General features: G+C 47.6%; 1 protein-coding gene and 1 long non-coding RNA gene across 6 annotated transcripts in view; both read right to left on the reverse strand.

Annotated features, from left to right (window-relative positions):
- PIAS1 (protein inhibitor of activated STAT 1) overlaps positions 1-12,089 on the reverse strand; it is a 52,844-nt gene extending 40,755 nt beyond the window's left edge. For all 3 annotated transcript variants that reach the window (XM_084532317.1, XM_084532313.1, XM_084532315.1), the window contains exon 1: positions 12,024-12,089. In XM_084532317.1, coding sequence (XP_084388443.1) covers positions 12,024-12,047 — 24 coding nt within the window. In that variant the 5' untranslated portion in view covers positions 12,048-12,089. The remainder of the gene's footprint in view (positions 1-12,023) is intronic.
- LOC311442749 lies at positions 901-6,980 on the reverse strand. Of its 3 annotated transcripts, XR_014696823.1 has the most exons (3): positions 1,837-6,980; positions 1,665-1,742; positions 901-1,510 (listed from the first exon to the last, which is right to left on the reverse strand). It is a non-coding gene; the product is annotated as an uncharacterized lncRNA (long non-coding RNA). The 3 variants fall into 3 exon arrangements; XR_014696822.1 differs by lacking the exon at positions 1,665-1,742; XR_014696824.1 differs by having other exon boundaries at positions 901-1,742.
- Positions 12,090-14,001: the final 1,912 nt, after the last annotated feature.

Consider the following 14,001-nt stretch of genomic DNA (forward strand, 5'->3'; position numbering starts at 1 on the left):
TTTTCCTAGGGCATAACACAAGACAGAGGCTGCATCATGACTGACTTTCATACTGACATCTGAAAAAAGTTTTCATTAGCAACCACATTAAATTTGGATAACGATTTGCAAAATATTGAACAGCAGACTGAAGCCAGCCTGTAATTGATTCTCCTTTCCCTTGAAAGTAACCAATCGTGCCCCCAGAGAAGGAAAATTAAAAAACTGGAATAATCCGTTCACAATTCTCATTAAAATAAAAAATAAAAAAAAAGCCAAAATGCCATGTGATAAAATTAGCATCTCCTATTAGATTTTAAAGCAACCCTCCTCAGAAAGCTCCACTGTGAGAAATGTGCCCCCAGGGAGGCAGCAAGCACCAGGCAGGATCCGGGCACAGAGCTAAGGGCATCGTGCACCACGAGGCAGCACCACCTTGTTCTCACCGAAGGCATCAAAGTGTTTGGTGCTTTCATCTGCAGCCACGTGAGCATACAAGGGACGGCAGCAACAGCAAGTCCATCAAGAGAAAATTGGGAAAAGGAAGCTCCGGAGGAAGCGAAGACCAGGGAAGTCAGAGATCAGATAAAACGTCGTGCATGGGGAACGCTCGGTGATTTATCTTTAAAAGATTTCCCTTTCCAAAGGGAGAAACGGAACCCAAAGGAAATAAATCTCCTGACACCAAATACTTACGAAATACGCTGCCCAAATACCCTACTCCCTTCTAATACAGGTCCACCGAGGATAATAATTTATTACCACTAACAATTAGTCTTAATTGTTATGGCAGAAATAAGCAGTGGAGCCAAAAGTTCCCACTGTGTCAATAAACTGAAAAACAAATATTCCATCAAGCAATCATACTGGCATCAATATAGTCTTATTTTTTCTTAATTAAAAAAAAAAAAAAAAAGCTAGTCATTCTGCACACGATTCCTTTATTTTTAAAAGTCTCCCATTATGGCCTTCAGAGGCGTACACAGAAAGATGTAAGGAAGCCAAAGCACACACTCTCTTTAAGCAGGCATATAGCAGTGAGTCGTCAGGACGAATTAAAAGCTTGAATAGTGAGAAATTCTCCTTGTACTGCTCCTCGGAGTACCAGGTAAGGTGCACCACGCAGTGAAATATCATCTCCCCTGCTCTGCAGGGGCTGCCTAACGCTGCTGGAAGCCGAGGAAGCCTGGAGTTTGCGTATCGGTGCTCCCAAAGCCCAGCTCATCAAAAGTTCTCCTCTGCCTCAACGAGGGATGGATTTCAGGCTTATTCTAGCAAAGGAGGAGAGGGCATCAATCGGGGAATGGTCCAGCACTGGAACAGGACTCGTGATACTTACTGGAGGAATGCACAGGGCTGCACATCCAACCAGCCCCAAGTCAGCCAGTAAAGTCACTCTTACCCACCTGATGTCCTGTCTCAACAAGGCATCTGGAGAGAAGCAACAGGGTGCCAGCAGGAAAGCTGTGCCTGAGCCACACGTGGCCACCCAGTAACTCCAGAGGAAAGTTTTCCAAACGCTGCAGAACCGCTGTCAGTCACAGCACAACACGAAACACAAATCACAGGTCTGACGGGTTACAGAGCCGTTGAATGTACACTAAAAGCTAATTTATTCCTAACTGGAGGGACGCATTAAAAAAATGAATTATTTATTGCATGCAACAACACGACACAGAATTCACGTTTACATCAGATGGAGGCAGATCAATTCTGAAATGCCAAAATGCATTTATTACTGTAGAGGCAGAATGAGTCCCTGGCTAAAAAAAACCCGTATGTCACTCGTCCAAAGGCAGGTGGAGATGCTGAACTCTGCAGCTCACCTCCTGCTTCCACAACCTCACCAGTCCCTACCGAGCCAGGTTCAGGATCCTGGGTGAGTCCAGTTATTGAGATGTGGATGATTTTTGCAGTGGATGCTCCCGGTGCTACCACCCCACGACTGGCAGGAATCACGGTGATCCCAGCACGGTGGGCAGCAGCCCACCAGAGCCTGGGAAAGCCACCCCTCTAAAAAGAGGCAGGGGACAAAGGCAGAGAAAGCAGGAAGCTCCGTTTTTCATAGCCCCCGCCACGACTGGTTTCTTCCCACTATGAAAAATGCAGAGAGATGATGGAATAATAGGAGAGGAAGCAGACCTTCCTGCCTTTCTTCTGCATTCAGACGAGGATAAAGAAAAGCTTCAAGTGACACCACCAGACAGCCACAGGCTGCCAAGAGGCATCCAGACTCCTCAGAGAGCTGATCCTAACCCCCAAGCCAACCTCGCCCTGCAGAGTTTGAGGTGCTGTCCTCCTGCCTTCTGGGGATGTCTACAACAGAAAAATGAACTTTTTCGTGTGTTAACTGCATCGTGTCACCTCCAGGCTCGGAGACGAGCACGCAGCGCTTAAGAACCCATTAGTTAGCCGTGATTAATCCCAGGACAAAACATTCAGCAGTGAGTTCGAAAGCAAGCTAAGAATACATTCCCTATGCAATATTTTCCTGGCACACACAGCGCAGACGGGGCCTATAGGAGCACTCCCTCCAAAACCATGCCGGTGTGCGTTACGGGGACGCGCCAGGGATCCGTGCTCAGCGGGACGAGGGACACCCCATTTCCCCACACCATCAGTTCAGCACACCGACACCTGCCCCGCTGCTTCATCCCTCGAGCACTGCACTTTTCTCAGGATCAAAATAAGACCGAAGAAAATTGATCCGTTCACACAATAACCCCTGCCCTGCCTGGAACCGAGCCGCATGATGGAATGAAGGGTTTTATAAGCCAAGTTCCAGCCACGCCTATGATCTAAAATACATTAAAACCATCGCGAGTAAACTCCAGAAACGATCCGGCGTTTAACTTGGCTTTCCCCGCGAGAACAGCCAGGCTTGAAAGAGCTGCCTAAGAAAACTTTGATAGCGAGCTGAAACTTCCATGGAAATCCTGAGCAAGTGGAAGCGGAGGGCGCGGGGCGGCCCCGCAGCACTGCCCCAAACGCAGAGCTCCTTCGCCCTCCCAGCCCTAGGCAGGGGGCAGGAGGGGGGGACACTGCTCCAGCCACCAAACCACTGCCCCACCTCATCAGCTGCACTCATCCAAATCCCTCTCTGAGCAGGAATTTGCATATATACCAGCCTTTTGTAGCTCATTAATGTCATCCAAATAATGACTTTCCCATGTCCATGCATTTGGGCTCTGCCTGCCCCTTTTCACACACGTGGGTCAAAGGCAGTAAGGAAGAAAAAAGTTCTGATCTCATGGCAAAAGAAGCATCTTCTGGGTTTCAGCCCAGCATTTTAGTAGCATCTTCACCCTTCTGCCTCCTGATGCACTCGCTCGGTAACACACAGCTTCTATTTCCAGGTAAAGAAGTTGTAAGCATCGCATTATTTCATAACCTTGCTCAGCCTCTGTATCGAAAGAGAAGAGCAGCCTTGCATCAGGAAAAAAAAAAAAAAAAACAACAAAGGCCTCAAGGAGTGAAGCAGTGCTTCAACTAACATTTAGCTCAAGTCCTTCACTGAGCTATGTGAATGTATGCTGGGAAACATGAAGTACGTTTCAAGAAAACTTATCTAATTAAGTGAACACAGAGAACAAGTTCCAACACATCTCTGCTTCCCCTTAAAACAGCTTGGCAACACCTCCGAGTTGTACATATGTTTAAAAACAACAGAATAGTGCAGGTGGAAGGAAACTAGGAAAACCTAGTACTCACACAAACCAGGTATTCTTAGAGCATTATTAAAAAATAAAAAATAAACAGGCCAGAGATCCTTAGCTTGCCATTCAAAGTTCTTCTATCATGAATTTGTCCAGGTTGTCCAAACCAGAGAGGAAGGTCAGGTGTGGAGTTCTGCAGGGGCTATGCTGGAGCTTAACCCATTTGTTAACGACCTAGAAAACGAAGTAATCAATGTGTTGACAGAGCTGCTGACATTACGACGTGGTTGTAAGGCTGAAGAACCACTGAAAGACCTCAGACCGAAAGCAATCCAACGCGCGTAAAGGGAGAGCGATGCCCATGGAGACGGGCAGCCCTCGCTCTCCATGTGAAATGATGGGCTCTGCCGTGACCTTTCCCACTCCAGAGCAAGCTTCCGGGCCCAAGATAAACAGACAGACGGAAACATCAGCTCAGCAGCAGCCCAGCACACAAATCATTGCCAGAAATTATTAGAAAAAGAAACAGGACAAGCGATAAATCACTACACGCTATGCAAATCCCTGGGTCACCCTGATCGCAAAGTGCAGGTGGCTTTGGTGGGCTCCCCTTAAAAAAAAAAAAAAAAATTAAAAAGTTTCGAAGTGACAAGGTTCACAGAAGGATGACAGAAGTCGTCTGGCAAAAGCTAAGACTACTCAACCTTGAAAATAGAGAACGTAGGGATGTACACGACAGCGATTTATAAAGCCACGGAGCACAAGGAGAGTGGACAGGGATCAGCTGTTCAGCCCCGTTGTTCCACCAAACGGCACGAAGCTCAAATGAGAGGACTTGAAACGAGAAGGGTCTTCACACAGCCAGCAGCAGAACAACAGAAATGCCTGTCAAAATGCTGGGAACAAAAAAACAGCTTAGAAAGGTTGGGGAGGAACCTGTACGAGCACTGGGGAAAGCTCTGCCACAGCCTGCCCTGCTCGCAGCCCCCAGCAGGTTCAGAGGAAGATTGCAGGGAGGGGGGAAATTATTTCTCATGCTCGTCCCCCTTTCGCCCTTCCCTAGCCATTCACTTCTGCAAGCTGTAAGGAGACAGCACGGGGCTAGCTGTACTCTCGGCCTTATATTCTTAAACTTCTGTTTATAACCCACGCCTATTTTTAGCCATTTCCAAATGACACTGTCAAGAGCTCTCAAAAATGCTACTTCTCAGCTGAAAGAGTCGAGCTTTAGCAACAAAGAGGTAAAAGTGAAAATTAAGAACCGCACGAAAACCTGGGTGTACACCCCTTAGAAAAATATTATCCCAAGTACTCGCAATTCAACCCGACAATAGCACTGGTACTTGATTAAAAAAAAATTTGAAGTCCTGCCATCAAGTGGCCTCAGCAGATTCACTGCGGAGATACTGCTAAATCAACATGGAAGCTAAGAAAAAGAACAGCTTTGTTTCTGTTCCACTGCTCAAGTTCCTGCATTTTTCATTTTGGTGCAATATATTTATAGGTGTACCAACAACTCCATAGATAGCCTGAGCAGAGCTGTCTCTAACAGATTTTTCAATAAGCTGAGAAAATCTACACAAATACTTGGACTCTTTCAAAGCCTCTTATTTTGCACCAGGGAAACCAGATACAACATCTGCACAAGAGTGAGATCATTTTGTCAGGGGAGTCTCAAGAAACTCTGTTCTGATCTATTCATTCCTCATACTTTCTCATCCACACAACTTTTTACGGCACACTTCTGCAGCTCAGATTACGAGTTTTTACCTGAACCAAACGTGCTGTCCCTCTTGGATTTAACCTCTGCTTGTGTGTGTCTTCTGGTTTTCTCAAAAAGTGAGCTGCACCCATGCTAAATTGCCAAGCAAAACCAGGCTCACCGCTATTTCCATCCCACCTTGCATTTTGCCTGCTAGCAAGTGCTGTTTTCAGTCGAAGAGCCTGATTAAGTTTAGACCCCACTGTACAGAGGGAGCGGAGGAACATCTTGCAGAAGACTATAAATGAGGTTAAGCAAGAGGTTTCGGCTCTGAATGATTCCCAGCTGACCGTCCCACCCTAGGTGATGCTGAATTCCTTTGTGTGGCAAGAGAGTGGAGGCAAGCTCTCTGCTCACGTGGCAAACCAGCCAAGAAGCTGTTCTGAAGAAGGAAACCACGTTTGCCATGCTAAACAAACCTCACCATATCCACAGTTTTTGCTCTGCTGCACGGCCTCACGTGTTATCCACATCAAGTGATGGATTTAAGATGCTCCTTTTCCTCCTCCCTTAATTACCGTTCTAATTCCTGTATAAATCTCTCATATATCATCTCCTATAGACATAAAGGTCAAGCTTTGGCTGACCTTTGGGCTAGTTCTGTTCCAGCTTTGCATTTCTTTGTTTCACTTACCCTAGATGAGCCCCGTAATACTCACCTGCTGCTGCTGCCTGCCTTACTCACGAGTAGACTGAGGCATCTCTTTAGTCTCAGGAGGTGATGCTTGTTTACAGAGGCTCTGCTATCCCTGCAGTACATGCTCAGAGAGGGAAGATAACAGCAGGGACGTGCCATCCCTAATCCCAGCAGGAGAATAAGATTAAGCAACTGGCTGAGAAATTCTTGGATCAATAAAACTGTAGCAGACACAGGAGTATCAGCAAAGGAGTAAGAACAGAAACGACAATAAAGGTCCACGTCACAGCACTCAGTGAGCAACAGTATAAGGTTACTTGGTTTAATTGGGTCCTGGCTGCTACCAAACATTTTGGAAGATCTGAACAAGTGTGGATGAGCCAGCATCTCCCATCCCGTGCATCCTCAACTCTGTACAGTCTCCGTTTCAAAGGTTTAAATATCCTCCACTTTTTGTCTTAGCCCCAAAGCTTCTAAATTATTCTGAAATAGCCACAGGTTTGGCAATGACTGTAGTTGTTCAAAATAGCTTTGATAGCATCGAGTTAAGCTACAGAAATAAAATCCATTTTGTAAACTACCAGAAGTCCTTTCTTCTCCTCACCCCCTCCTATCATTTTTACTTGCAAAAGAACCTACTTTTAAGAAGGGTGTTTATTTTTGTGAAGGTACTATATGCAATTTTTGCATTGTGAAATCCGGTTTTGTTTCAAAAAAGCCCAAATGCACACTTACTGCTCTACACAGAGCTGCAGCAGTGACAGAGCAACGAGACAATCAATACCTGAGCTTGACGGAGGACTCCAAAGCTGCTCGAGCACGTCCCAGCAGCCACCCAAACAACACTATTTCCCTTTTGTCTCCTGTTAAGACCTGGGCAAACATTTCTGATTCTTGCAGGCACGTTTGGGTGTTACCCGAAGGTGAAGTTCCTACTTACTGACAGCACGAGATTCTTCACAAACTCACGGCTTTCTTGAGACTTTTATTTCTTTTTATGGAGGCCAATAAAGCAGAGCCTTCCTCCAGAAGGGCACCTGTAACGTCTTACATCAAAGCAGAAGTTTCTGAAGTGGAAGCACGGCAGCAAACAAACATTTCCGAGATGCCTGCAGGTAGCGAGCCCTCCCTGTGGAGCTGAAGGGCCAAACACCGGGATCACCGTGTAAGAAGAGCTGCAAGAGAACCCAATCCATTTCCCAGCCACGAATCCCCTGAACAACGGGCGACCCCAAGGCCCCACAAGCAACCTTTCTAAAGCACCGAGTCACAGCAATATAGGTGCGAGTGCCCCAAATGCAGCTGCTGCAGGGGACGGAGCCCAGTGGCTCAGGACCAGGGAAGCGCAGCAGGGGCTGGGTTATCTCAGCACAATTACACAGCACTCACATCTCAAGCGTTCAGAAGTTCCCTTTTATTTTTCACCATAATGGCACTAAAGAGAAAAAAGATCAGATGTTGACTTCTGCGAGAAGAGAGGATGAACCACACCGATCAGCTGCTGCCCTACAAACACCCCCGTACCTGCAGACATCTGTGTCTACCTGCTGCTTCAAGGGATGCTTTTAAATACTGCTCTTCTGTGGCTGATCCACAGCCATCCTCACCAGACAAGCTGTCCTCAGCCTCTCCGATACCTAGGGTGGCTCTTTTCCCTTTTTTAATGGCATAAAGCTAAACGAGGAGCCTTTTTACCTGTATAAAGCTAAATGAGGAGCCTTTTTACCTGCTCATTTCTTACCATTTAAGCTTTTTAACCACGATCACTAAACACCTTTGCAACCCAAACCAACCAGAAGCCCACTGCTACGAAGGACTGGCTGTTACACCTCTCCTCCTCCTCCTCCTCACAAGTGGCAATAAATCTGAACTTTATTTGCACGGCCTACAAACACTTCCAGGATGGCCTGGGAGGGGTTTGCACGAGAAATGTGCTGACGCCGTATTTACGTGTATACAAGAAGCAAATCTGTTTTTATCGGCCATAAAGAAGCGTTATGGATTGGGAATCCGACAGCTAAACAGTGATGCCCAGCTGCCAATTTCAGTCATCTGATATCTGCAACTCCAGCGCTGAGGACCAAAAGCTCGGAAAAAAAAAAAAGATACTGAGACCAAAATACGGGTAAAAATACAATTACAGTGACAACACGCCAAATGATGGGAATGAAAGTAACGTAATCCGTGGACTCGCATAACAATGAAAAGTGGATTATATTGCCTTTAATCACAGAAACATGCAACCCCAGCAACTTATAAAAGGATTAAGCAAAAATAGCTCATAATACAGAAGAGTAAAATTCTAATTGAACGCCGAAATAGGTAGCTTATGCTTATTAGCATTGACAATGTAATTTAGCACGGACACATTTCCATACCGGAGCTCTGCCTGGCACTAACACCACCGCCACCTGAGAGCCTCTCCCCTCACCAAACTCCCCCCTGCATTTAGGGGAGGGGTAGTGCCCGACCGCATGTTTTTCAATGCCTTGTTTTCCATCACCATTGTGTGCAAATGCTATTATGAATTTTCATTCAAACTCTTGGCTCACTTTTTTTTTTTTTTTTTTAAGTATAAATTGTGTCTAACAAGAAACACACCAGGGATCTCTCCAATCCCCAAAGGCACTTTCTTAAAAGGAGAGAGAACAAAGGAGAAAACCTCCCAGCGTGTGCTTTCCAAAGCAGCTTCTTAGGACAGTATCAAGAATGACAATACTAGAACATAAGCTTTTCTTTTTCATTCTTTGATCCACGTATAATTGAATTGATTATTGCAAACTGTGTAATGATTTCCAAAAGACTGGAGGAGAAGGCAAAGATCACAACAATCTAATAACCAATTTAAGGAGATGTAAGAAATATTGAAGGAAAGATTTAATCACTCAAGTATACTCCTTCCAATTAGAAAGAGCTTTAAATAGCTTACCTGGAGATAAATTAGAGTCTGTACGCAATTATACACGAATAGTAATTAAGATGAGGAAAATTCACATATGCCTCTGCCTATAGCTAGGAAGGTAAGCCAGCGAAGAACAGACTTCGCAGTTACCTTGTTTCATCAACAATAATGACAACACATTGGTTCGATTAATCCAAAACTTCGAGAGCACCAAGGAATTCAGTAACCTCACAAGTCTGGGATCTGCAAAGTACGTTTGATCTTATCTCATTTTCTTCTTTTTCCAGCAGGACAAACATTTCCGAGCGGGACAAAAGACTGAAACACTCTTGATCACGGTAAGAACACATTACAGAAAACATTATTTTGTGATTTAAAATTGTGGCAAACAAGAACGACTGCTATTTTTCTTCACAGAAGCAAGACCTTTTATTTTACCTTGTGCATTTGACACACAACACGTGTTGTATGTCACGCTCCTATTTACACACGTACACTACACCCACACGTTACCCCACGGCTCTTTGCACAGGAAGACAAGTTTTAGAGACAAAAATGTGACCAAGTTTCTCTGACAAACTTCACCTTGCGCAGCCAAGTGAGTTACTGTGCAACTCTTCCATTTGATTTCAGTTTTAAAGGTCACTAGATCTAAAATCAATGCCACTCGCTAATTGATCAGAGGAGAAACGCGGAAGGATTCTACCCAAGAAAATTAAAATAATGAAAGGAATTCACCGCTCATTCTTCAAATAGCAGAGCCTTTATCACAAACCCTCTCCTAGCTACGTCTCCTTTCAACATTCAAAACCCAAGGAATGTAGAAGTGTGCTTTCTGGGGATGTACTCCTGCCTGCAAATACCTCGGAGCTGGGTGCAGCAGGTAACTGCTCTCCATCAGCCTCGTTTTTCCAAGGAGCACCAACCTCACCCAGTGCCCAATAACCCAGTGTGTGACAGCCACAACTCTGCACAGAAACATCACGCCCCCATCCTTCCCTCTCCCCGCAAGAGCACATCCACACACCTCTTTTAATTTGTACAGACTAGAGAAAAAATGCATTCAGGCCCCTCCACGCTGAAGTCCTCAAAGTATGGATTTATGAACTAACTTTTTTCCCCTTTATGTAAACTGCCAAGCCCTCCCAGCTACCAAAAAACATCTTTTCACAGAATGCAGAGCTACCCTCCTACAGTCCCAGCTTGCAAGCACCACTAAATATCCTGAGCAGCGAAGTCAGATTGAAAATAAACTAGTCAGCTTGACATTTACCCTTTGGATCCCTGAGGTAGCAACAGTACTTTAAAGAAAAAAAAAATAAAATCATAACTTCCCTCCGCTGGCTCTCGAGAAGCAGGTTTCAGCAAGAGATCAATAAAGAAGTCAGGGATGACAAGCAGACTCCAACACACTTCCAGGAGAGCTCTGAGAGCAGGACGGGCCTCTCCCCTCCGCCGTGCTGGCAGAGAGCTCTGCAACACGTAGATGGACACAGAGCCCGGCAGCCCTGCGAGGGACGAGAGGCTTCAGATTTCAAAGCTCCCGAGATCAATAAGTTGTTGATTTTCATAGGAAAGCCATGCCTTTTAGCGCTGCCCGTGGACCACCATCCTGCCACCTTACCACATATTAAAAAGAAAAACTTTATCCCCTAGTTCCTGCCTCTTCTCGCCGCACTCAGGTCAGGCTCGCGTGTACCCAAACCAGCTATTGTGCACCGAAAGCTCTAGAGCCACCTACCAAAACACACCACTCCACTCGGCTTGCCAAGATTAACAAAAGTTTAACGCTGGAATCAAGTCTCAAGCCTTTATCCCATTATGTGGGAAGCGTAATTCGAAAGAAAAAAAAAAAATCTTGGGGGCAACATACCCTGAAAAACGCAGAACAGAGGGGTAAGTGTTTGTCCTGACCTGGCAGACACAGACCCCAAAAAGTTGGAACACGCACAAAATATTTCTCCTCCTTTCCATCCTGCCTGCTCTGTAAGCACCTCAAAACGAAAGCACAAGGACCTCTGGTGCACGGAGAGCTGAGAGCTTCTAGGGAAAGACAAAAGGTTCCCCGGTCATACTTTCAGTTTCTGAAGCCTGTGTTATGTTTGGTACACTTCTGATCCCTGCATCCTCTGTCGTTTTGAAGTTAATGCTCCCAAAACGAAGCCCTCCTGCCGAACGACGACCCTGTGACAGCCGCAGGGAGCTTCTCAAACTTTCCAACACACCCGTGCACCGCAGAGCCCGCACCCCCGCCTCGCCAACGCAAAGCGGCTGGAAACTTTTGATTCTTTTAAAAAATTTTCTTCTTTTTTCCCCCTCGCACAGCCTGTGTCCCCCGCCACCCACCCCGCAGCCCCTGACGAGCCGCATCCCCCCCTCCATCCCCCTCCGGCTCCCACCGACTTTCTTGGCGGCCCCCGCCGAGTTTTCACGCATTTAGGGCAGAAATCACTTCTCCACGGGGCTTTTAGGGCACAAACAACTTTCTTTGGGAACCTTGCGGCCACAAATAACCCCTCTCCGACACCCCACCGCGGGCTGCCCACCACCCCTACCCGCGCTCAGGCCGCCTGTCAGCCCCCACACCCCCAACCCCGCGGCTTTCCCCGTGCCCGGTGCCGCTCCCGGAGCCCCTCAGGAAACTTCTCGGGGCTCCCGGTGCTGCCCCCCCCAGCACCTCAGCACCCCCTGAGCTCCCACCCCCGGGTTGGGGCTCCCGGCCGCCGCCCTCTCCTTGCTTCTCCCCCCCACCTCTCTCCACACCATCCCCGGAGCCACCCAGCCGCTGTCCCCACCACCACCACCACCACCACCGACAGCGGCTCCCCACAAACGAGGAGCACTGCCCGGCAGGGAAGCGGAGGACAGCTCCCTTCCTTCCCCGCCCCGCTCTCGTCCACCTCAACCCCCGCTCAGCCAGCTAGGGCCCTTCCACAACCCCTTCGCCTTCCCCACGGTGAAGCAGCGAAGCCGAGCAGCGCCTCCCTGCTGTCCTCTCCCCCCCCCCCCTCCCGCCCGCCCCGGGGCACGGAGCGGGGACGAAGCGGCCGCGGGGGGCTCGGCGGGGGGACGGGCGCTGCGCTCTACCTTTAGTTCCGCACTGTCCGCCATCTTGCGAGGCCGGGCGCAGGCGCAGTGAACCCCGCCGGGACACCGCCCCCCCCCCCCCCTTCTCCCTTCTCCCTTCTCCCTCCTCCTCCTCCTCCTCCTCCTCCTCCTCCTCCTCCTCCTCCTTCTTCTTCCATCCCCGCCTCGCCCCCCCCCCGGCACGCAGCGTTTGAATCGCGGCGCCATTTTGTGCCTCCCCTCCCCGGGGGCTATGGTGGATCGCCCCCCCTCACTCACACACCGTCCCCTCGTGGTGTTGGGGGACGATGAACCCCCCCCCACAGCCCCTCAGGCAGAGCTCAGTGTGGAAAGTTTCCCCCCCCCAGCACATACACACACAGGCAGTGCAGCCCCCTCCCCTCCATCCCGGTGCTGTGAGGGGTCCCTGGGTTCCCCTCAGAGCTGCCCCCCACCCCGGGGTGCCGGGGCTCCCGAAGCGGAGCACCGGAGGGGAGAGGTGGATGCGCATTCCTGCAGTTAGAAGTTGATTAAAAATGGGAATTCTCAACTCTGTTTCCTGCCACTGAAGCGGCGGCTTGAAACGCCTGAGGAGCGAAAAAACCCAGGGCGAGCCGGGGGCTGAGGGAGTGGGGTGCCCTCCATCCCCCAGTACCCGAATCCAAAAACGAGATCCAAAAATAGTTTTGTTTTCCTGAACCACTGCACAGAATTCTCAGGGAATCCATACAAGCTTCCCTGGGTTTTTCTCTTAATCACAAAAAGCAGCGAGTATCCACCGTTTGCATCTTTTTAGGGAGGCCTAAAGCACCAGAGCAGAGCTTTAAGATCTGTAATTGCCTGTGTCATCTCGTTTTGGGGTGGAAGCTGTACAACAGCACACCTGATAATATAGAGGGGAAAATGCTGTCTGACAAGATGACTGCAGCAGTTGTGAAGTCAATCAGCTTCAACACTAGCATCTGTCATGCCCCTTGCCTCAATTCGGCTGCCTTCTACTTGTGGCTTGCTCTGTAATTACTGAGCACCATGGCACTTTCTCCACTTGGCCTTCACCTTAGAGTATAGGATGAAAAAGTTTTCCGGAACACAAGGTCAATATTGTACATCCTTTTAAGTGTGCGATAGAGACCAAATTTGCTAGTTTTCCATAGCTTCTATAAAATTCATCATCATGCATTCAGAAAGCACTCACATTATCTGCATTGCCAGATATAAAAGCATTAATGTCTCCACTCTACAGATTGAAGGAAGCATGCTTGAGGCCACACAGGGAATCAGTGGTGAAGAGATTACCACTCATGATTATTACTGAATTATAATTTATATCTCCCATATGACCTGAATAGTTAGCCACAATTTAAAATTAGGCAGTTTCCATTGAGGGAAAAATGCGACAGCAGTATCAAATATCTTTCTACTAAGTAGCTTTTGGATACCATCCTGTTATTAGTAAGAATACAGGCGAAGTCCTGTTTCTCTGAACAAGGGAAAACAACCTCCATCGCTTCAAAAACATGTAATTTCTAAGCATTTCATCCAGAAACATTCCCCAGCTTGGTCTCAAGACCAGATTGACAGAAAGTCGCAGGTGCATTTTTTGACTTCTCTGGTACCCCACTTTCTTCCCCAGGTCATGTGTACGTCCCATTTCTGCTGCAGATACGCCAAGTATCCACCATTCTCATTGATTTCTTTTACCGTTTTTGGTGTTCAGCATTGGCATATCGAATAAAACATTCAGAAAATGAGGAGCAATTAGCAAAGGCTGATAAGTGATACTCAGATACTCTGGCTTAATACTGCATGTAATGAAGAGTTATCGTGGTGTCTAAAAGGCTGGTGTGGGGAGGGGGGAGGGCGCTAGGCAAGATATCTAAAAAAAATAAGTCAGATGACTACCCAGTACACCCACATGTACCATAATTAGCTGATCTATTTCAGTGGTCTGAACCAGCCCAGTTTAGAATATTTCATTGCAATTGATTGAATATGTTTA

The sequence above is a fragment of the Aythya ferina genome (genome assembly GCF_964211825.1).
Source record: "Aythya ferina genome assembly, chromosome: 11".
In the NCBI taxonomy this organism is placed as follows: Eukaryota; Metazoa; Chordata; class Aves; order Anseriformes; family Anatidae; genus Aythya; species Aythya ferina.